Below are 22,983 nucleotides of genomic sequence, written 5' to 3' on the forward strand. Positions count from 1 at the left end.
CAGAGTTGGTGGTGAACCTGTGGTTAGTAGATGGGTGAAGAACTATAAAGGTAAGAGTAAGGAGTTATGGGTAAGTTAAACAGACATAGAAGCCTTAATTGTTTACGATCCCTTTTAAATTTATATATATATATATATATATATATATATATAAGATACTCTTGTTATGCCACTTGACATAGTCTGGTTGCAGGGTCAGTGCAGTTTCATAAGTAAAGGCGAAGATGATCCTCCGACGTTCCTACTTTTTCTCTCTTGTGGTTGGAGCTGTGTCTTTTCAGTTATCTTATGTCCTGTTCCGTAAAGCTCTTGTACCTGTTTTAGACTAGTATCCTTGGAGGTTTAAACAGTATCTTATATAAAACCAAAATTGAATTATTACAAGCTTAATGGAAATTCTTGGCTTACTATTTAGATTTTTTGTAACTTCTACAAGATTTCAATATTGGGGAATAAGAATTCTCCTACTTAGATCTTAGAGTAGGTGTCTGCATCGTCCAATGAATTAGATCGTCACAATTAGTGGAGAGAGATAGACATATAGTAAAATTATAAATAGAGGAAATAAAAGGAATAAAGAGAGAATCTTTCGTGACGTTTATACCACCCAAATGGTGCAGAATGAAATTGCTAGTACTGAGAAGATTGTAATCTGTTTTAAGGTTGGCATTAATCAACATGAAATATGATATATATTATATAATATTTACAAACTGAAATGAAAGCTATCCAAGCGTCATTTATAGAATGTTTGATCAAAACTTCCAAAATTCACTTATTTTAAAAGGTACATTTTGTGAGTAATAATTTGTATTTGATAATAAATTTACAAATTACGTTTAAGCAATAATTAGTATTTGGTCAAGCTTTATAAAAGTGCTTCTAAGTATATATTTTTTTTAAAAAAAAAACATCTTTGGGAAAAAAACTACTTTTTTCAGCTTTTGAAAAATAATTTAGATATATAATTCTCCAAGAATATTTATTTTCTCTCAAAAGCTTGATCAAATAACTCACCTTTTTTAAAATAAGCACTTTAGCCTCTCAAAAACTTGATCAAACCGGTTATTAATAAAGACGAACAATAACAATCTTTTGGAACATAATCAATTGACATATCGCAGAACATTATTCAATTAAAATAATCAAATTAAGAAAAAGTTAATTTCCCCCCATCTTATAATCATGGATAAATTCCTTAATTAATTAAATATGTTTTATAGTGACGTACACGATTATTTTTTTTATAAAAGGTGTCATCTTTAGAATAGTAAACAAGAGGGCAAATCACTGCAATAACAACACCATATTAAAAGATCACATATTTTATTACACTATACTTCAATCTATCATACTCAATAATCTTTGAGAATTAAAATATATGACGCAATTGACCATAAAGAATATATTTTAAAATTAAAAAAAGATTTTGATGTTGAAAAGTACCTTTTTTGGAATAATTTTTTTTTTACGGAATACGCCTAAACTTTTCCTGTATCAATTTTTAAGGAATTTATATAAACTCTTTCGACTATTGATCTTTTTCGACTTATTTGTCTTTTCTTCCGAGGTAGATAAATTTTGAGATGTTAAAGTTGATTTTAAAAGTTTGGAATAAAAGATTAATTTAGGTAAATCCTAAATAATTTTATAAAAGTCAACAAATAAGAAAATAATGATTTTCTTCAAGAAATTCTAATTAAAAAGAAGAAGAAAATTACAAACTTCAGAAAATGAATAATTTTTAAAATTATGTTTTAAACCTGCTTAGATAACCCCTTTCTAATATATCTTTTTAATTTTCATTCTCAATTTTCGAGAGGTCCACATAAAAGACTTCAAAAATATTTAAAACGCACTATGCTTCGGAATAAGAAAAGTGGAAGCACTAATTTGCTTTTGCCTCATTATTCATATAATCTCTCCGTTCATTTTTTTATTGTTCACTATACTAAAAATAAATTTAATAATATTTGTCTAATTTGAAAAATCAATGAATTATTTGATGAACATGATTACAATGGACAGATCGATTAAATCTAAGAACAGGCTTCACTTGTTTTTAGATTTTTCCAGGAAAAGAGGTAATGGGAAGACGTCATTCATCAAGAGTGACCTTAAAAATTACTCGTTAGTCTCGGATTAATTTATTTGATGCAGTTTAATTGGACATAGATGTAGAAATACAAGAAGACTTCATAACTATCCTCAACTTTTTAAATAGAAGAATACACTTTGTGGACTTGCCGAATAAATGGGACTCAATATAGATAAAATATTGAGAAAAGTGTGTCATATAAATTGGAACGGAAGTAGAATTACTAGTGGTTCTAAGTTAAAAGTTAAACCTTTTCAGTGAAGAATTTGCAAACGAACATTTAGCGACTAATAATTCATTGAAATAACTACAAACTTGTGGTTGTCAATAGTAGTCAAATATGGAATATCCCAGTAATAAAGAATCGAATAAACATTGGCAAAGTGAAAAGTTAACTAGCTAGCTAGTTCGCTAGCCACACTAACTCACACTTTAAACAAAAATAAATAAAAATTGGGCGCAAGGGAAAGGAAATGAGAGAGAAGATTATAAAGTTGAGAATCTGTTAGAGTGGATAAAAAGTCTCACATTAGTTGGAATATGTATTGGTGGTCTCCTTATATGAATTTCGGTAATCCTCTCTTCATGAACTAGTTTTTGAGGTTAAGTTAGGCTCAGATATCATATCTTTACAAAATTGAACCCTCATCAACGAGCTACCAACTATCAATTTACGCTTTTTCGAGGTCTGAGGGACGAAGAAAAAACTTCATTTTAAATATATCACTATTAAAGTTAGTCATTTTGACTGGTCGGAGATTCAGCCTTTTCCAAATACTAGTACATATTATAAAGCTTACCTTTTCCAAACATTCAGGGAGCCACCCATTTTTTAATTCCCAATGTCTCTTTTGAATTGATTAATTATACAAACACTCTTTATATTAGAATATATTAAGTAATCATTATGCAAAGAAAATAATTCTTTTTAGGGAATATAATGATTGATCAGACGGAAATGGAAAAATGTGTGAAATTTGATTTATTTGTTTTTTATTTTCATCTTCATTGTTAAGACGAGCTATTCTCATTTCTCTCCCACAAATTTAATCATAACGAATTGTCCCCATCGTTATGGATAGGTCAGTGAAAAAGAAATTTGGGCCTGAGAACTTTGAATAATAATTTCAAAAAATTTTAGTCTATGCTAGACTTGGACAAATTCTGAGTCAGATGAGGTCTAGGGTAACCCGGTAATTAATAGGGGGAGTCAGATCTTCTAATTGAGCTGATAGTCAAGACGCTAAGGAGCCTTTACAGCTTCACAGAATTATTTTTGAGTGAGACACTCTCGGAATTGGATTTGGTGTGAAGGGTACGATTTAAGACGCCATTGGTTGAGGGTGTTCTGTGAAATGGAAGTTTGGAGCTCAAGTTTCGATCTCTCTGTTTCCGTACATCCCGCCTTGACAGGATTTATCCCACTGGCGCGAGGCCACCAGAGCGGGATGGTCCCGCCTCTGGCGGGATAGACGGGACTTAAGTCGGGAAAATTCCCAGAACGATTTATTTTCTTCCCACTTCGTTCTTAAAGGACCAGAAATGACCTAGGGTGATTTTCTACTGGTTTCCACAGTATTTTGTGCTAAATGTAAGTAAATCACTCCATTAATATATATATTGATTCCTAGAACCTATAAACTATGGTTGGTGATCATTGGGGAGAGTTTTAGACTAAGACTAATGGTGAGAAATAGCCCTAGAATGGAGGTTAGGATCACGGGTTTGGCCTAGGATGAAAATTATGTTATAAGTCATATTAGTTAGGCCATTTTGTTAATCATTTGTATGTATTTACTGTTTTTTAGACCAAGATCAAGCTGAACGAACACAAAAGGGAAAAGCTCCTGCACTTTAGAGTTGTCAGAAACTAGACTTTGAGGTAGGTGATGGTTTTGTTTCTTGTATATGATTTATGTACTTGCTAAATTACTTCATTGTATGTAAATATGTCTATGAATTGGGAAGCATGCTATGAATTATGTGAAATGATCAGTTTCTTGTCTGACTTGTGATGAACCTGTTCTTGGTGATATGATGTTGACTATTGATTGTAATTGTGGTTGCTTTGTATGTTTGGATCGGGTGTCACGTTCCGACACATAATTGGATCGAGTGTCAGTTCCGACATACATTTGGATCGGGTGTCATGTTTCAACATAAACTTTGGATCGGATGTCATGTTCCGACACAAACCTTGGATCGGGTGTTACGTTCTGACATATAAATAAGTGTTTGCATATCCAATGAGAGGACACTCGTGTGAAATTACATGATATTGAGACTGGTGAACCGTGATCTTGTTGAGTACTGATTGAGATGAAAATGATTAAATTTATTCTGTATATATATGTTTATCGTGTTGGGTTTACTTGTCCATGACTTGCTTATTAGCTAGCCGCGTGATCATACTAGTGCACTATTGATTTTGTGTACTGATACTACACTTGCTCTATTTTTGTTTAGTATAGGAAATATTCAGATGGTTGCGGTAAGACCTCGATTAGACGACTGTTAACTGCCAGAGTCTAAGGGTGGGCCATTTCTTCAGGCTATCGTGGACTCTTCCTACTCTAGTCCTTTCAGAACTTGATTGAAACTCTATTAATTTTATGACTTGTTTGGATAGAATTCCCCTCCCTAGACTTGATAATTTTGCTAGAGTTTAGATACGATTGACTTTCAGTTCCTAGGATGTTTTTCCGCATGTTTAAGTTATTGACTAGATTTTCCAGAATATATGGAGATTCAGGCTTATTTCTCTAATGTATACTGCTTCCGCATCCTTATCTTGTGTTATCTGTTGTTTGTGTCAATTGTTAGGCTGTCGTAATGGTTCTTCCACCGAAGTATTAGTGTGGGTGTCAGTCACGGCAGATTGAGATCTTGACATTAACCAACGATAAATCTACTAAACTGGATCAAAAACTGCAAGATTTTCATGCGTTTAATATCATAACTCCTATCTCCTATCATGTCGGACCTTTTATCAGAGTACTGTTTGTTATGAATTCATTCGAACTTTGTAGCTTTAACTTAAGAAACTAGCCTAAAATTCCTCAATCTATACCCGAAATTCCAACTACACACTCCAACTATACGGGAGTCCTATCACCCCCTGAATATTTTTTAATCTATTTTTGACATCCCTCAATGTTGACCTATCATAGGAGGTGAGAACACCTCCTCTAGGCGCTTTAGATGAGGGGAAAAATGCTCGAGCAACCCAAAAGCCCTGATACATGGGTATATCCACGTAATTTATTTATTTTTTTTGGGGGGGGGGAGGGAATTCCAATGGTCATCTTCCCAACATTAAATAGCCATGCTTCTTTCCCACCATTTACACTATTTTCTTCTTCATTGTTTTTTAATTTTCTTTCAAAAATAGCTAGGGCTTTGTCGTTAATGCTACTTTCTACTTCAAATCTTGAAGTTATGATTTGTAATCTACTCAAATTTCTTATTTAAGGTCTTTAATTCGAATTTTAATTTTTTCTCTAAATTCGTTAAAAATGGCAAATGTAAACTTGAATAAGCTTTGTATGGATGAATCAGACCCAATGCTCAACGCTGAAGTGAGATGCAAACATGAAATTTTATTGAATTTGCAAACTTCTTGGTCAAAATCAAATCCGGAAAGAAGATTTTGATCTTGCCCATGCTATGGTGTGTGTATTTTCCCTAGTATTCTTCCTTCGCTTTATATCTAATTGATACTAATGTTTTGTTTTTCTCTATTTTTAGTCTAAAAATTGTAAAATTTTTCGATAGAGGGACAAAGAAGAAGTATCCAAGATCAAATTTTATCCTTCCAAGATTGGTGAACAAAATCAATAAGTTGGAGTAAGAATTATTGATTAGGCAGGTTCATATTGACAACTTGAGTAACTCTAATTTGATACTGGAGAGGAGGCTCAATGGAAGGTGAAAATGGTGTAGGTTCAATATGATGATATTTTTGTGTATTTTGATTTGTGTTGTTGCTACGTTATCAGCAACCAATCTTCTCCAAAGTAATATAGATTCGTATTGTTGCTATGTTCATCAGAATTTTTAATATTTGTGACAAATTTTGTATATCTCTATTAATATATATATATATATATATATATATATATATCAATATATGTTGTCAATTGAAGCTTGTCTAAATTACTTACACTTTCATCTATAATAGCCAACATAAGTAAACACCATCTGTATCTACAATTGAATAGCCTACTGTCTAGTCAACAAATAAAATAGCCAACACAATACTATCTGTAAACAAACTGAATTGCCAGTAAAATTGAAACACCATCTCCAAACACATCTGAACACAACATCACCTTTCACATTTATACTTCAACATTACTATCCAATACCAAAATAAAGTAACATTCATATCAGAATTTACCAACAAACAAAATCAAAAATAGTAGGCCTTTAATTACTTCAACATTGTCATTCTAAAAAACAACTTTCCTTTGTCTTCTTTCTTTGTTTTTCTCTAAGATCTTGAAGTTTTTTGATGTAGATTCTTGCTTTGCCATTCCATTTCAGCTTACTTGTAGTACTTGGTGTATAACCAACGTCATCAGTTACATCAGCTGAGCTTGTCATTTTTGCTTGAACAGTCGCGTAGATTTTACTACTTGGCATGCCCGGCTACAATAAAATTATGAATATAATTCAAAATTAAATTATCTAAATTAACAAAATATTTTAAGATATAACAAAGACTTACATTCATGACTTTGAATTCATTTGCAGCTTGGAACACACCCATTTTCATGACTCTTGGCCTTTTGTCTGGAGCTATATTTCTCTTGCCCCTACTCGTTTCTCTTTTAGTAGTACTAGCTACTGAAGATGATGCATGATAACTAGAAGGAGAAGCACAAGATGTAGAAAAATCAGTAGGTGCAGCAGGTAGAGGAGGTGCAGAAGGTGCTACTAATAATTTTTTTTTGGTGTTCCCTTTTTTAGTGGAGGCTCACCTTCTGATGGTGCTGATGGAGTTTTCTATACATATAATAAAGAAAAAGTTATAAACTAAGAATAATAATTACTAAATATTTAAATAAAAGTTTAAATATTACCTTTGGCTTGCCTCTTCCCCTACCTCAACCTGTTGATTATGCCCTTACTGATACACTAAGTACTGGTGATGGTGCACTAGGTAATGATGATAGTGCACTAGGATACCCTCTCTTGCTATGTCCTCTAGCATGGCACATACTACATGTCATTGCAACTCCATTCCTAGATAGTTTTTCAGATTTTTTAGTTTCTCCGACTTCTTTCCTTTTAGCCTTAGGTGGCCTCCCAGGCATATTTGTAATTTCTAGTGGTAAAATAGTGGGGTTTGTAGAAAGTGGCCACATCTCCATATTTATAAGCAGTTCAAGAACATTGGCATAAGTCCTTAAGTAAGTTTCCTTACTATAAGAGTTGTTTATATTGTCATAAAGAGAAAACTACCTAAAGTGTAATGTAGCCATAGTATGTGCATGGTATGCCCTCTAACTGCCACACCCTACAACTACAAGTCCTCTTGGCAATATCCACTTTGTGTTGACATGCCCTTCTTTCACTTCAAATTCAGGAACTCCATTAAAATCATTGATACAGTCCATAGACCTAGTAATTTTCTCCTCTAAAACCTTCAAAGCCATTGAAAAGAAACTACATTTTAAAGAACTTGGAAACTCCCTTAAATTGGCTATTCTTTTCATCATCTTCAATCATAGTAGTTATGGTCTTGTGCCTAGCTGCCAAGATCCATGCATTAAAACATTCAAACATGTTGTTGTCTATAGAATCACACTTCACTTCAGTATTGAAGTAAACTTTATACCGGTAATTAATGTTGTAGTACATCAAGTCATCCATTATTTTTTCTGGACCTAACAACTTCATCTTCTCTATATTTTTTCTTAATTGAGACTCAAATGTACTCTTGGCTATCTTCCAAAATTATTGTCTTCTCTGAAGACCTCTCCAATCCTTAGCCCAGTTAGCTAATATGTGCCTAGCACATTTTTTATGTTCACAATGAGGTAACACCTTTTCAATTGTTGTATACAGTCCCTGCAGATAGATCATAATTACAAATAGAAAGTAAAAATTAAAGTCCTTGAAGATAGGTCACAATTATAGTCCCTGCATATAGTTCACAATTACATACAAATAACAACATAAAACAGTTCACATACCTTTTGCATATCTGTAATCAAGGTGAGACCTTCACCATCTCTAAGTCCTAGGTCATCCCTTATACACTTGACAAACATAATTCATGAGTTTCTATTATCTTTTTCAACTACTGCCCAAGCAAGTGGTAGCATCTGATTGTTTTCATCCTTGATCACAACAACTAACAATTGGCTTTTACAAACACCTTTAAGAAAACAATCATCTAAACCTATGTGCTTCCTACAATGTACTCATGCCTTGTTTAAAGTCTCAAAACAGATGTAAAAACTCTAAAATATTGATTTGCCAAGTGCATCATATTCACTAAATTTTACAACACAACTTTTTTCTGAATTGGTCCTCAACACTTCATCCATTTAGTTAAGAATTCTTCCAAATTTCACAACATAATCATTATTATATCTTTCAACACTTTAGTTCTTACTCTTCTCACAGTAGTCTAACTAACATAAAGCTTATACTTTTTCTGTATCAGCTCTTACAATTTGAACACTCTTATGTTTGGTTGCTCAGTTATTCTTTTTCTGTAGACTTCATATAAAAACTTTGCATTGCACAAATAATTTCTAGTTGTCTTTTGTAAGTATGCTTTGGCTTGTAAGTTTTTGTCATGAAATCATTTGTTGTCTTGTCAAGACATGCATACAAAAGCCGTGGACAACTATTTTTACAGCATTTAACTTTATTTTTTTTGGCTCATTCACACACTTCTCTACCTGAACCCTCCTTCCTACTGCATATTTAGTGATTGTACTTCTAAATTCTTTTACACATTTAAATACCATACCCAACTAATACACAACTTTCTTTGCAATGGGGTCATGAATAAATTTTTTTTGTTGTTGTTCTTCTCTTTTTTGACAACTTTACCTTTCTTGCTCTACTAGATTTAGCCACTTCATATTCATCATCATCAAAACAGTCATATTCTTCTAACACAAAACTATCTTCATCAGAACTTGCAATGTAAGGCTCATCACCTCCTAGCCTTCCTTCATAACTTATTTTACCAGTTTCAATTTCATCAAAACTTAGATCTGGTCCAACTTCACCTATTGGTACCTCTTTATTGTCAGCTGGTACTCTATCCCTTCTTTTTCTTCTTTGAAAAGTTTTCTTTTCAACCCTCAACTCCCTAGCCTCCTTGTGTACATCACTACCATACTCTTCCTCTTCATAATCTCTAACTAATTCAGCTTCAGACTCAACACTATCCTCAGTTGAATAATCAGAACCCTCTACTTCTTCTTCTGAGAAATTAGGCTCAACAGGACCAACATCTATGTTATCACCCTCTGCAGTAGCACCCTTTGCAACAGCAAGAGGTGTGGTAGTGAAAGAAGGATAGGTTGAAAAAGCAGCAAAAGGGTCCTCACTGTTTAAATGGTCTTCTCCTACCCCAAAGTTAAAGTTTTCACTTTCATTAGACCTTGTATTAAAAGTTAAACCAGATTTTTTCATATCCACATGACTACCATTTTCTAATAACATGGGTCCCACAATTGGCTCATCAATCAAATGTTTAACATATACCCCCACAACATCCCCATCTTTCAAGGAACGCATCATGTCTAAAATGTTTATGTCATTATCAACATCTACCAAAATGCCACTTCTAGGTGATTTAATACTAAAGGTGCAAGTTGTGCTATATCTCAATTTTTTAATATAGTCTTTTAACTCAAAATATGACATCTTATCTACATCAATATTCAAAAATTATGTAATTTTTTCACCATTATATATTGGTTCTCCATTACTAAAATCTAACACTCCACCATGGTACCACCTTAGAGTAATCAAAGTAAACCCATTCATTTCTTACCTGGAGGCAACCAAATAAATAGAAACGTAATTACAAAACATACATTATGAACTAGAAAGAAATAGTATCCAAAGTAAATGAATATAATACTAAGCCGCACATGATTTTTCACACAAATTTATTCTTAATCTCTTTTTTGAATTAACATAAAATTCTAATAAAGCCCAAACTCAAAATAGGAACAAAGAACTAACCTTAAATTGAACAACTACACAGTATAATAGTAAGTCACACATAGCATTTCAGACAATATTACTCTTAATTTTTGAATTAACAAAAAACCCTAATAAAGAACAAACTCAAATTAGAAACAAAGAACTAACGTTTATTGAAATTAAGCAGATAACTTTCACTGAAATTAAGTTGAAAACACACAAGAATGCTCCAGAAATGCGTAATCAATCAAGAAAAAAGAAAAGAAATCAAAAAAAAAGAATGGTTCTTCAAGAAGTTTGAGGGAATAGAAGAAAGAGAAGAGAAATAATTGAGGGAAATGAAAAGAGAAAAGAGTGGGTCTAATGGCATAATGTGGACAGACCATAAGTGGGATCCGCGCGTGTATACACGCTACTCATTATATTTGGTTTATGTGGACAGGTCAGCATTCAGGAGTGTCAAAAATAGATTAAAAAATATTCAGGGGGTGATAGGACTCTCGTATAAGTGGAGTGTGTAGTTGGAATTTCGGATATAAATTTGGGGGTGTTTAGGCTATTTTCTCCTTTAACTTAGATCATGTATATTTATTAAAATAAATTCATCAAATAAATACAGTAATGTATTTTAAGTAAAGTAAGTCAAATGAATTATTGTACAATTCACATAATTCAGACTCATATAACCAACTACGTACCTTATATTTTCCACTCTAATGTAGAATTAATAAAATGGAGGTTTTTTTCACATTGTATTGATTTTGCGAAAACATGATTAATTAGGAGACTCAGAAATAAAATGCAAAAATGCTATCTTATACTGCAATTCACGTAATGCTACTAAAATTTATACTAATTTGGATTTACAAGTCAAGCTAAGAGGCTTTTAACTGAGCTTTCTTTGTTGTTTGTCAACTTGAAAACAAGAAATTAGTGACAGACGAAATTTCATAGCTAAACAATAAAAAAATTATATTAATTAATTTCATTTAGCTACAGATAAAAATAGATTAAAAGAAAATTCAATTACCTAGAAACAATTTAACGACGAATTATAGCTAGGGATTGCCAACAAATTTATATGTACTTGTAGTTGTCAACTATGTGAACTCTAACAAATTTATGTGGGCAAATTCTTAGCTCTTGTTTATTTTCATAAAGTAAGTGGGTTGGGCTGCTCCCAACTTTGACAATTTGAATATCTCAAGTCTCTTAATAGGAAAAGGCAGGCTGATCCATACAACATTCAAATATAACCCAAGAAGGAAATTAAAGAAAACATATAGAGCATGCCACAACATTATTACTATAAGTTCAATAAAATAATAATAATCTAGTGGATCCACTTGATGAATGATTCTTCCTCCACATGTGTATTATTGGTGCTGACATGGCAACACACTATTGGTCCTTGTAGACTCTAACTTTTAATTTGCTGAATAAGGTCATGACTATGCTTTTAACTTATAGGTATCAAACCCTACCAAAACTGTTATAGTCTGAGTTGTAAACCTTAAGCCCAATTGGATTGGTGGTTGACACATCAGAAAGGAAAATGTGGGGTCCAATTTGGCTTTGAGCATTTTTCCATTATAGAAATTATATGAGCTGGTCAGGGGCTCTGTCCAAGGTAGAAAATAACTAAATAAGGTTAAATGGAGCATTAGGACAAGGAAAGCAATTTGGATTTCTCATAAATAATACACTGCTTTTTAACAACTGTAAAGGTTAATAATAATAAAATTAAAAAAGTGAAAAGGATTGTTATGTTAGATAGACTTTAGGTCTTTGAATCTAGGCTTCTTTTTTTTCAATTCTGATCCTCTATATAAATGGGCTCATTCTTTCATTGTTCAAAATGTGCTACACACAAAGAATTATTTTACTAACTAAGAAGAGTTAGAGAATTTTGTTTATTTGTTCTTTTTAGAAGAGAATATGATGATTCACTTGGCTTTTGTATTTGGCCTCCTAGGTAAAAGAAAATACAATTTATTTATTTTTATTTATCATCGTTTTCTTATTTTATTTATGAACACTTCCGCCCTCTCTCCCTCCCAAAACATTTCAAAAACATACGTACCAAACCCAGCCTCGAATTCCCTACAAATTGTAATTTTTTATTTCATAAAAGGAAAGTGAGAGGAATTAAGGGGAAAGACTGTCTGATCGAGCAACCTATGAACAGTTGTCGCCTACTTAACCTACCTCACTGATATTACTAAACTATAAGATTTAGTATTCTACAAAGGCATTGTTTCTTTGTTATTTCATTTTCTCTTTTTGTGCTATTACACCGACTTCAATGGAAATTGTCCCGCTTTATTATCTTTTGCACTTAGAAACATTCGTATCGAAACACATTTCATAAACCTCGTCTACATATTCATTCTTGGCTTTTATCTATTATCTATATTCTAATACCACACTAAATTTGATTTATTTTTGATATATTATAGGCAACATTGTCTCCTTCATGGTCTACCTTGCACCAGTGTAAGTATTTCAGCCATGCAACGACAATATCTTCTTTTTAACGTTATGAATTTAATTAAGCAGAATGTATAAGTGAAAAAAATATATGGTTTATTGCAGGCCAACGTTTTATAAAATTTACAAGAAGAAATCAACAGAAGGATTCCAATCAGTTCCTTACGTGGTTGGATTATTCAGTGCCATGCTTTGGATTTACTATGCCTTTCTCAAACCTGATACAACTCTTCTCATAACAATTAACTCTGTTGGCTGTTTCATTCAAACTTTCTACATCTGCTTTTTCCTCTTTTATGCCACCAAAAAAGCCAAGGTACGTACTACAACTGTACAACATGTATAAATAAATAAAAAATCCTAGATATCGTACGTTCAAATGTTATTTAACTAACTATTGAACCTTTTATTTTTCTAGATGGACACGATGAAGCTACTTCTTTCGATGAACGTCGTTGGGCTAGGCCTAATCATTTTGTTAACTCAATTTTTCTCAAAAGGCTCCAACCGTGCTCAAATTGTCGGATGGATTTGCCTTATTTTTTCATTCTGCGTCTTCGTTGCACCTTTGGGTGTTCTCGTAAGTATCTGGGCCAACTTGTGTACATCTTAATTATTATTTTCATCGAAATTTTTGTTTATGGATTCTATAACATTTATATGGATCTTATTATTTTTGTTTTGAATGCAGCGACAAGTTATAAGGACCAAAAGTGTGGAGTACATGCCATTTCAACTATCATTTTTTCTGACATTAAGTGCCGTTATGTGGTTCTTCTATGGTCTACTACGTAAAGATTACAATATCGCAGTAAGTTAAAAATATAACACCTTCCAAAAAAAAAAAAACTCAATTTTTTATTTTTTTTTTAAAAATGTCCTAATGATTTCTATTTTTATTTTTGAAATAGATACCAAACGTGCTGGGATTTACCCTTGGATTGATTCAAATGGCTCTTTATTTGATTTACAAGAACGCGAAAAAGGTGACCAAAGAAGTAAAATTAGAAAATACAGAAATTGTTGTTGATCAAGAGCTTAAGCTTCCTGAAGAAATACTGAAAGAGCAGATTATTGATGTTGTGAAGTTGAGTGCAATGGTGTGTTCAGAAATAATTCCAATGGTTACTGCTGAGCTAAAGAATGAAATTAACCTGCCTCAACTCAGTGTGATTATTAATGAAGACAAGATAATTAAGCCAAAGGCAATCAAAGAAGCCTCCTAATTATGAAGATTAATCAATTAATGAAGTGATATAACTATCTATTAATGTTATTGATGATCATGTTATTATCTACTTAATTAATTAAAACTATTAGTCATAGGTCCTCATGAATTGTAATATTGTAGCTTGGGGCAAAGCTGATCTGATTTTGTGTGCCTAATTAAGTTTGATTATGTCTTATCCTTTTTATTTTATTCTATTTGTATCTAAATTCTAACGTTTTAATGAATGAATCTTTCTATTTCAATATATCTTCTTCTTCTCTTTTTCAATTTCTAACTGTTCGATCCTTTGTTTGTTTCCCATATTCCTTTTTTCTTTTCCTTTTAAAACTAAAAAGTACCGAACAAGGACGATTAATTTAATGAAAAATTAACAAGGTTTCTTATAACGTGCAAGTAATTAATATTAGGCGTGTTTAATTTTCCTACAATAAACAGAGAGGAATAATCCGTTTCTACTTTAATTTGTCCTATATAGCGCTGAAGTATATGGAAATGACAACTTTATATTATTTTACGTGTTTGGCCATGCAAAAATGTCCTTTATCTCTCAAGCTATTAATTACATTAAATTAAATTAACCCCGGGTTGAGGGGGGGGGGGGGCAGAGAAAAAACAAAACAAAAGGGAAAAAATAAAATAGAAAGAGCATGAACAAAACAAGGCTAAAATATGACTCCAAAAAGATGGGAAAGGCCACTCATGCATTATTACGCTTTTGCCGATTTTTTGTTTAACCTATATATGATGGTTTTTAGTAGGTCACTTCAATTTATCCTCTTTGGTCCAATTAGTCCTATTATAATTGTTGACGACGATTATTAATATCAACTAGTTTATAATTTCACTAGACATATAATTTTATTGTTGTCGTCTCGAAACAATTTTTAATAATTTATAACTTAAAAAAGGTGTTGTATTTTCTAAACAATTGAGGTGTATCCAATAATAATTTCACTATAGATATACTTTGACTAAACATATATATGGACAACACAAACCATCGATCCTTGATTACTTGGGGAATTTGGTGCGAGCTATGAAGATTAGGAACATAATCTTTTTTCAAATAGATCCTTGTCCATAATAGATTTGCTCTCCCTTTAAATAATAATAATAGTAATTGAAATGTAATGTTTATTACAATACTCATATCAATAAGTACTATGTAGATTTAATGGACTTTGAAAACTGAGTAATTAAAGATAATAATAAACTGAGAAAAAAGAAATTGTCTTTTGAGAATAACTTACAGTGACTAGCTCTTTTTTTTTATTAGGTATACAAAATAGTAATCATGGACGTAAAGCCTTAGAGAGTTGACTCTAAATTATGATAGTAATTGCTAGCATTATTAACTTGGAGTGTTTTTTTTTATAATTTTCTACCAGAATTCAATATTCATATTGAAACTCGACTAATTTGAATTTGCAGGGTTTGAATCTAAAATTTCTGATTAAGTATAGAGAAATCGCAACCATCACACCACAACTCATCATATAATAACTCAGAGGGGTTATGAATGCTTAAAGAGTCAATTTGGATTGACTTATAAGTTGCTAAAAACAGCTTATTGTTTTCAGCTTTTTTGAGTGTTTGGTTGACCAACTTAAAGTTATTTTGTGCTTAAAATAAACCTAAAAAAATAATTGAATCTATTTGGCTTAGCATATCTAAATCAGCTTATAAATTGCTTTAAATATAAGCAAAGTTAAAACATGCACTAACAATGTTGACTTTACAAAAGTGACAAATGCCTAAATGTCCCCAAAACCTTTTTTTTTTCCTTTTTTGCATTGTGGCATAGGTATTCAACTTTCAGGTCAATTTGAAACCCCACAGATCTTTTTAATTACAATGGCCTAATAAGTACCACAAGCATAAGTGTAATGTATTTCACAGAAAAAAGGTGACAAATTACCACAAGCTTACAAATATTAAGCAAAAAAATTGAACTTTACACCACTTCTGTTGATCTCAGAAATTAGCAATTAAATTGACCTTTGATGATTCTTTTCTCTTTTTAACTCGAGATGTTTATTTATAAGCTCATATTCATTTATATCCTATTTATGTATACGTCATCATGCATGTTTGATCTTTGAATAATGACAAAGATCTTGCACGACAAATCCAGCATAACATCACAAAAGATGACTGTGACAAAAAGCACATTTAGTGATAATAAAATTTTGTTTGACAATATTTATTATCGAAAAAATATTTAACAGGTAATTGAGTTAATATCATTGTATTCAGAGTCGCTAAAATCTTTACTGATATTTATATAAACTTATAAAGTGTTTGTTATAAATATTTATATTTATTATTGCCGATAAATATAATATCACAACAATTATATTATTACCTCTAAATAATTACTGCAAAAATCCTTTGTATGTGGTAGTGAAAGTTGGATTTCATGCCCCTTAAGAATTTGTTGCTAATCTGTAATTAATAATTGATTTGTAGCTAACAATTTTTAGAAATTATCATTAATTCATCTTTAAATATAATTAGCAGTAAAAAAATTATTTAGCTATCGTAGTTATCTGTCTTTAATTCTTTTTTTTCGTAGTGCATTAATTGGCATATGAAAGACATACTATACCATTAATGTGGAACGTATATTTTATTGAATATATATTCCTAACTAAAAGAAAAAAATAAATATTATACCACTAATGTAGAATCCTAAAGTTAAATAAAATTATTTTTTAAAGTTATTTTAAATAATTGTTGTAAAATATCTCTAAATATATTGTAACAATTGTATAGATGTAAATTTTCTTAATAGCTACAGACCTTACATATTATAACTACATATACATTAACAATAACAATAACAATAACAATGCATCAATCTTGATTGAATAAATTAGAATCGATTATATGCAACTTTATTTAAATTCTATCTCTCGTCAAAAATCAATTAGCATTTTTGGCCGGCAAAGGAGATATAGATAATATAGAGTAATGTCTTTTTACTTTCTATATCCACTTGTTCAACCTCTTTCACATTTGTGAATAAAAAATTTTCAAAATCACTTAATGGTTTTGATATATTTCTCCCTCCAATTGATAACTCTTTAGTAGATGCCAAAGCCAAAACTGGAAAAATCCTTGGAGATTGAGATTCTATGTATAGTGTTCAATGACTAGAAAGCAAAAAATAATTCAACTTGAATATATGGCCCACTATATCATATCAATGTTTCGTGCTTAAATGTGACAAAGTTGGAGATTATAATGGATATTCTTCAAGTACAATAATGAATATGCATAGCCAATCATGTTGGTCAAATTTTATGTTAAGATTTTGCTTTAACAAAGTATGAGGCTAGTGTTACTATTCACAAAGGACTGCTGGTTTTTTGAGGTTTACGTTTTGGTGAGGTCATGATTAATTCGTTAGAACAAATTGTCTACGCTTAAAATAGATTAATGTTATCCCAAAAACTTAGTTGAAGCGTATTGTGACTAATTGACAATCGTATTTAAAACTTTAAATTATTAATAGGAAAAATTATACGAACGGGACTGGGTGAATATGAATGGATTTAAGAAAATAAATAAAATATTCGATTCGTCCCTATTTCACACAAATAAAAAATTAATACTTAACCGACGTATTATAATATGAATATTCATATTGTTCTTGACTTCAAGAATATATAGTTAGGTGAGAATACAAGTTAAAAGTTAAAATAAGCTTAAAATACAAAAAGAGAATTCATGAAAAATAACAAGGACACAAATGAGAATTGGTGATATGAATATCCATATATTATCCATCTAGATGTCCATTTGTTTAGTGTAAATAAGGATGGTATTCATATTTGATCTATTTTTCAAAAACTTGGTATATCTATTAGGTAGAATTGAATGGTTGCTTGATTTTTATAACCATTGTCCTGGTTATTAGCGAGAGAACACATTTTTATTTATTTAATTATATTTTCAACATGTTTTCTTGTGTGCGGATTTGATATTCTTTTTATGAGCTAAGCACGTGAAATTTTTTTTAATAATAAATGCGGTGAGATTCGATCTCAAGACTTTTGTGACCATCTCATCTAAATAAGGGTTAAAACGACAGGTTTCGTCAATTTTAATATGATAAAACAGCTGAGTACAGTTAGAGACTGGTATAATTAAAAAAATCGACAAAAAACACCAAATGGATAATATGAGTCAAACGAAAGAAAAAACCAGACTATGATTTGGTTTGATACACGCACCCCCTATATTTGTAATGGATAAATATTACAAAACACTACCTTATTTTATCTTTCAGGTCCTAGTAATGCATGCATTATTTTGTGGTTAATTCACTAAGCCAGAGTCAAAAAACTAGAACAGATAATCTTCATCAATTAGTGCTAGCTGCGTACGTAAAGATACATTATTTAAAGGACGAAACCTAGATGTATTAACACCTAAGCTTTACCAACACGTTGTGGAAATAGCATTATGAGAGTAGTCCCATAATTAAAACAACATATAAAGGGAGATGACAGAGGAAATGATCTCTTATGTCCACGTACAGAATGAATAGAAAAAAATGACTTTTTCTAATTTTTTATATGTTTAAATAAAAATCTCTCATAAAAAGGACATAAAACTAAAAATAAATTTATAAATAAAAGGACTACAAAACAAAATCTCTCGATGGTGCACATAGTCAGTGGCGGAGCTACATAGAGTATATATAGGGTGGTCAGTTTGGAAGATTATACATTGTATACAATAAATTATATCGCATATATATATATATGTCAAAAACTAGTTTGTTTTTAAGATATATATTAAATCTTGAACACTCTTAATGATATTTTTGATTTCAATAGTGTATACCATCCACTACGAAGATGAAGAATATTCCAGCTAAATTAAATGGGATCACAGCTAGATTTCAGGTGCACTCTCTTTCTCACCTTTTTGACTTTGAAACAATTCCTTCTTCCACGATTGTTATATTTCTCCTAATTATAGGTATACATCTCTGTATACTTTAGTTTTTATCCTTTCCACTTTGATATACTTTAATCATGAGATCTTTGATATATTATGAACTAGCAGTATGATATTTATTTGCCAGAGATACCAAGGACGGAAAAGAGAAATACTCAATGATGCGATCAAGAGATCGAAAACTGTGTACGTTACGCTTTCTCATATGATTTTAAAAAATCGAGTTTAAGTTTTGTATAATGTATATAATTTTTATGATATTTGGCTAATTAGGTTAATTTGTAACATGTAACTCTGATCTTCGTAACAAGTGTAATGTAGTATATAACCTAAAAGACTTTTAACTTATAAATTTATCCAAGATTGATCTAAGCTTGCTAGGTAACTTTTCTTTTCAACATTGTTATAGAGAAATGAACATATATGATATAGCAGACTATCTTGCTGAGTGTATATACTACGCAAACCTCTTTCTTCACGCAAGATTTAGCCCTACCTCTAGGAATTTAAAACTTTATGAAGAATGAATTTGAAGAAATATCATGCTTTGGGCTAGTGGTGGAACCACCTTATGGTGATGAACCCCTTCAATAGAAAATTATACTATTTAAATATAATTAAAAATATTTTATATATATATAAATAGTAGATGTCGAACCCCCTTCGACTAGTTCGTGTATCTACTTCTTAAATTGAACCCTCAAGCAAAATCCTGACTCCGCCACTGCTTCAGACTGATTAGAGCTCAAAAGAATAATTAGACATATGATCATGGTTAAATACAACAATTTGATTGTACATTTTGTAGTTGATTTATTAAATGCTAACATAAATTTACATTCTAAAGGAGTCGTTCCCTTTTTTAGTTACCTAAGAAACTGTTCAATTCCCAGTAGTAGGGGACATTTCTTTGTACAAAGAAGAAATAATTTATGAAGGGGGTATGGACAAATATCTACTTCCTTCTATTCTAAGATTGGATTTTATAAAAAAAAAAATCAGTATTAAGAATTCTTACCTTATCAGATCATTTTTACATATTTTATTTTTGTCATATTTTTAAAATTAAATATTCTTCAGATAATATGATAAGATTTTTTAAAAAATAGTTATGACATTAACAATATGAGATATTATTCTTATTCTAATACACTATATTCAATATTATCTATTATAATACACCCTATTCATTTAATACAAGAAACCAAAAAGTTAAATAAAAAATAAAACCCAACATTACTAATATACATCATGATTCAATGCTATTCTTTTATACGTCTTATCAAAGATCCCTAAGTTGTCTAATTCTAGTAATTTATCAAAATTATTGCATGCCTACCAGTAAATACATGGGGGTCCTCTTATGATTTACTTCTTAGATTGAATCTTATGTCACTAGCATTAGGCTATACTTGATTAATAAAAGAATTATCAATAGGGTTCTTTTTCCTTTAATTAATTAGGCTGCTAGAGACTTGTTATGATTTATTTGATCGAATTGTTCCACCATACTTCATTAATATTTATCATTAGGTTGCCTAATTTAATTTTTTTACTATTAGCATCTAATTTCATGCTGCCATTAGGGGTGTTCATGGTTCGGTTTGGGTCGGTTATTTATTAAAACCATAACCAAACCAATTTACTCGGTTTTTAAATATCTAAAATCATAACCAAACCAAGTAAAATAATAATCACCGGTTTGGTTATTGTCGGTTTGGTTCGGTTATTCGATTTATGACTAGCCGGGACAATTCAAATATTCTCTCTCTACATTCTTCAAATTTCTTATGAAGTTTTTTTTTCCTCACGGCCCACAAGGGCGAACTTTGCTGCATATTGAGGGAAAGACATGTTGATGGCAAATCAGGTGGACCAAACTTGCAACGCAGTTTAGATTTAAAAGAACAAGTCAAACAGAGGTTCCAAAATACAAACAACTTTGTACATTAAAATTAAAAAATTACATATTTAAACTAAACTAATTAGAAAATTCATAATATAATCAAAAATTGGGCTTGGATTGTTGGACTTGGACATATGTTGCTAAGTGCTTACGACTTATTAAAATTTAGAGTTGGGTTTGAATTGTTGGACTTGTATATATTCTTTTAAGACATGGGCCTTAAAAATAAGTAGATCAAAATTAAATTAATAATTAAAAGGTATAAAATATTTTTAATTATTTATGAAAAGCTAATATTATACATATAAATAATTATAAATTTTATGTATATAATTATCGGTTTGGTTCGATTATTTATTCGGTTATTTTTTACTATAACCATAACCAAACCAAATATTATCGGTTTTTCAAATTTAAAATCAAACCAAACCAAATGTTGATTTTTTTATTCGATTTGATTAAATTTTCGATTTAATTTTGGTTTTAACCAAAACCGTAAACAGTCCTAGCTGCCATCCCTATAGGTGTAGGCAAGTTGTGGAAAAGCTTTAAAAATCAACAGTTTTGGTTTCACTTGAACTAGAAAAATTGGAAAATTGTCAAATATCAAAGCTTAAGGTTTTTTTAATTATTATTTTTTTGGGTCCAAAAGATTTCTATTATATACTATATAAACTATAAAGTTCTAGAGTAAATAAAGAATAATTAAAGGAACGTTTTTACTTTACCCACTCAACCTTTAAAGTGGGGAATATATGAGCTACCTTCCGGCCTCAACGTTTAGACTAAGCTCGCGAAAAAAGGAATAGTATAGATATGAAACTCTGGAAAAATTTAAATTCTTGACTTACCATGTAAAAATCTCCGGCACGTTGATTCACCTTCATTTACTAGGTTTTCTCAATCACTGTGATTTGTGTTCAATCCTTTATGAAACATTCTCAAACATGTTAAAGAAGTCTTTCGATTGAATAACTTGCATAAATCCAAAGTTTATGGAAGATTAAGATTCCGTGGCATATTCCAAAATTCGTGGTAAAATAGTGAAAATAACCAAAAATAAATGACGAATGAAGCTTGTGCAAGTGATTGAGAGGGTTCAAGTCACATTAAAGTGTAAATGGAAACACTGTTTATCCTTCTGATATAAAGGGGAAGAAAAAAATAAAAAATATCTAAAGGAAGAAAGAGATCTTAGGTGATCTAGTACATGCATTAGTGCTTTTCCGCAGGCTAACTTGGCATCTCTAATCTTACCTTCTTGATGTTTTGGTCTGGTAAAGGACAGACATTTGGGGGAAATTCCATAATCTTTAGTGTACTAATTTTCGTTATTTTTGGCTTAAAGTTTACAGTAATTAGAAAAGTTATTAAAATACCAACTAACAATTTATGTAAACAAGCTTCAGTGAGAAATGAGGCTGGGTAAATAGGGACTATCAAGGTAAGCATAATACCAACATTTCCTCTTTCACTTAGCAAACAAAAGCATGGAAGGAACACCAGTGATAAACGGCGCTTGGGTTTGTTACTGATGCAAGAAAAAAACAGAAGTTGCCATAAAGAAGAAGAAAGAGTTGCAGCTAAGCTAATTCTACAGCTAGGGTTAACTAAAGAGAATTTTAGATTGGTGATTGAAAATGATGGTTACAGCAATTTTCTTTTACCAATTCACATCTGAATATGGACAAAATAGCATAACTTGGGGGCTGAAAGTGACAAGATAATCACATCTGTGGGGTCAAATTATAAAGGGAAAATGCTTAAATATACCATCAAATTTTGAAAAAAAAATTATTTATATCATTCATTAAAAGGTGTTCTTCATGTGTTTTTGAAAAAGAAGAATTAAATAGAGTATATTCGATTCAAAAGTCCAATAAAAAAGTGTTAAAAATTATTTGGTGATTTTACAAAATTGGAGTTAAAAAAAATAGTGGCATAGATAAACCTTTTCTCAAACGGCAATAGCATAGATGAACCAAACTTTTAACGAATGACATAAATGAACCTTTTCTCAAAATTTGATGGCATATTTGAGCCTTTTCCCAATTATAAATACCAAACGTAATCATTTAACTTAAATAGACTGAATTGCATAAAACA

General features: G+C 30.9%; 1 protein-coding gene across 1 annotated transcript; it reads left to right on the plus strand.

Moving 5' to 3' along the window:
- Nucleotides 1-12,153: 12,153 nt before the first annotated feature.
- On the plus strand, nt 12,154-14,244 carry LOC129895436 (bidirectional sugar transporter SWEET10-like). Its single transcript, XM_055971157.1, has 6 exons — nt 12,154-12,254; nt 12,739-12,775; nt 12,875-13,085; nt 13,188-13,349; nt 13,461-13,580; nt 13,681-14,244. The coding sequence occupies exons 1-6, from the start codon at nt 12,218-12,220 to the stop codon at nt 13,993-13,995; spliced, it is 882 nt and encodes a 293-aa protein (XP_055827132.1). The 5' UTR covers nt 12,154-12,217; the 3' UTR covers nt 13,996-14,244.
- The last annotated feature ends 8,739 nt before the right edge of the window (nt 14,245-22,983 follow it).

This window comes from Solanum dulcamara, chromosome 7, assembly GCF_947179165.1.
Source record: "Solanum dulcamara chromosome 7, daSolDulc1.2, whole genome shotgun sequence".
NCBI classification, from domain to species: Eukaryota; Viridiplantae; Streptophyta; class Magnoliopsida; order Solanales; family Solanaceae; genus Solanum; species Solanum dulcamara.

Bases quoted from the DNA above. Each gene is read 5' to 3' on its own strand.
- LOC129895436 (XM_055971157.1), top strand. From the start codon at position 12,218: ATGATGATTCACTTGGCTTTTGTATTTGGCCTCCTAG. The intron at 13,350-13,460 runs GTAAGTATCTGG...TTTTGAATGCAG, and splicing joins TTGCACCTTTGGGTGTTCTC to CGACAAGTTATAAGGACCAA. The intron at 13,581-13,680 runs GTAAGTTAAAAA...TTTTTGAAATAG, and splicing joins GTAAAGATTACAATATCGCA to ATACCAAACGTGCTGGGATT.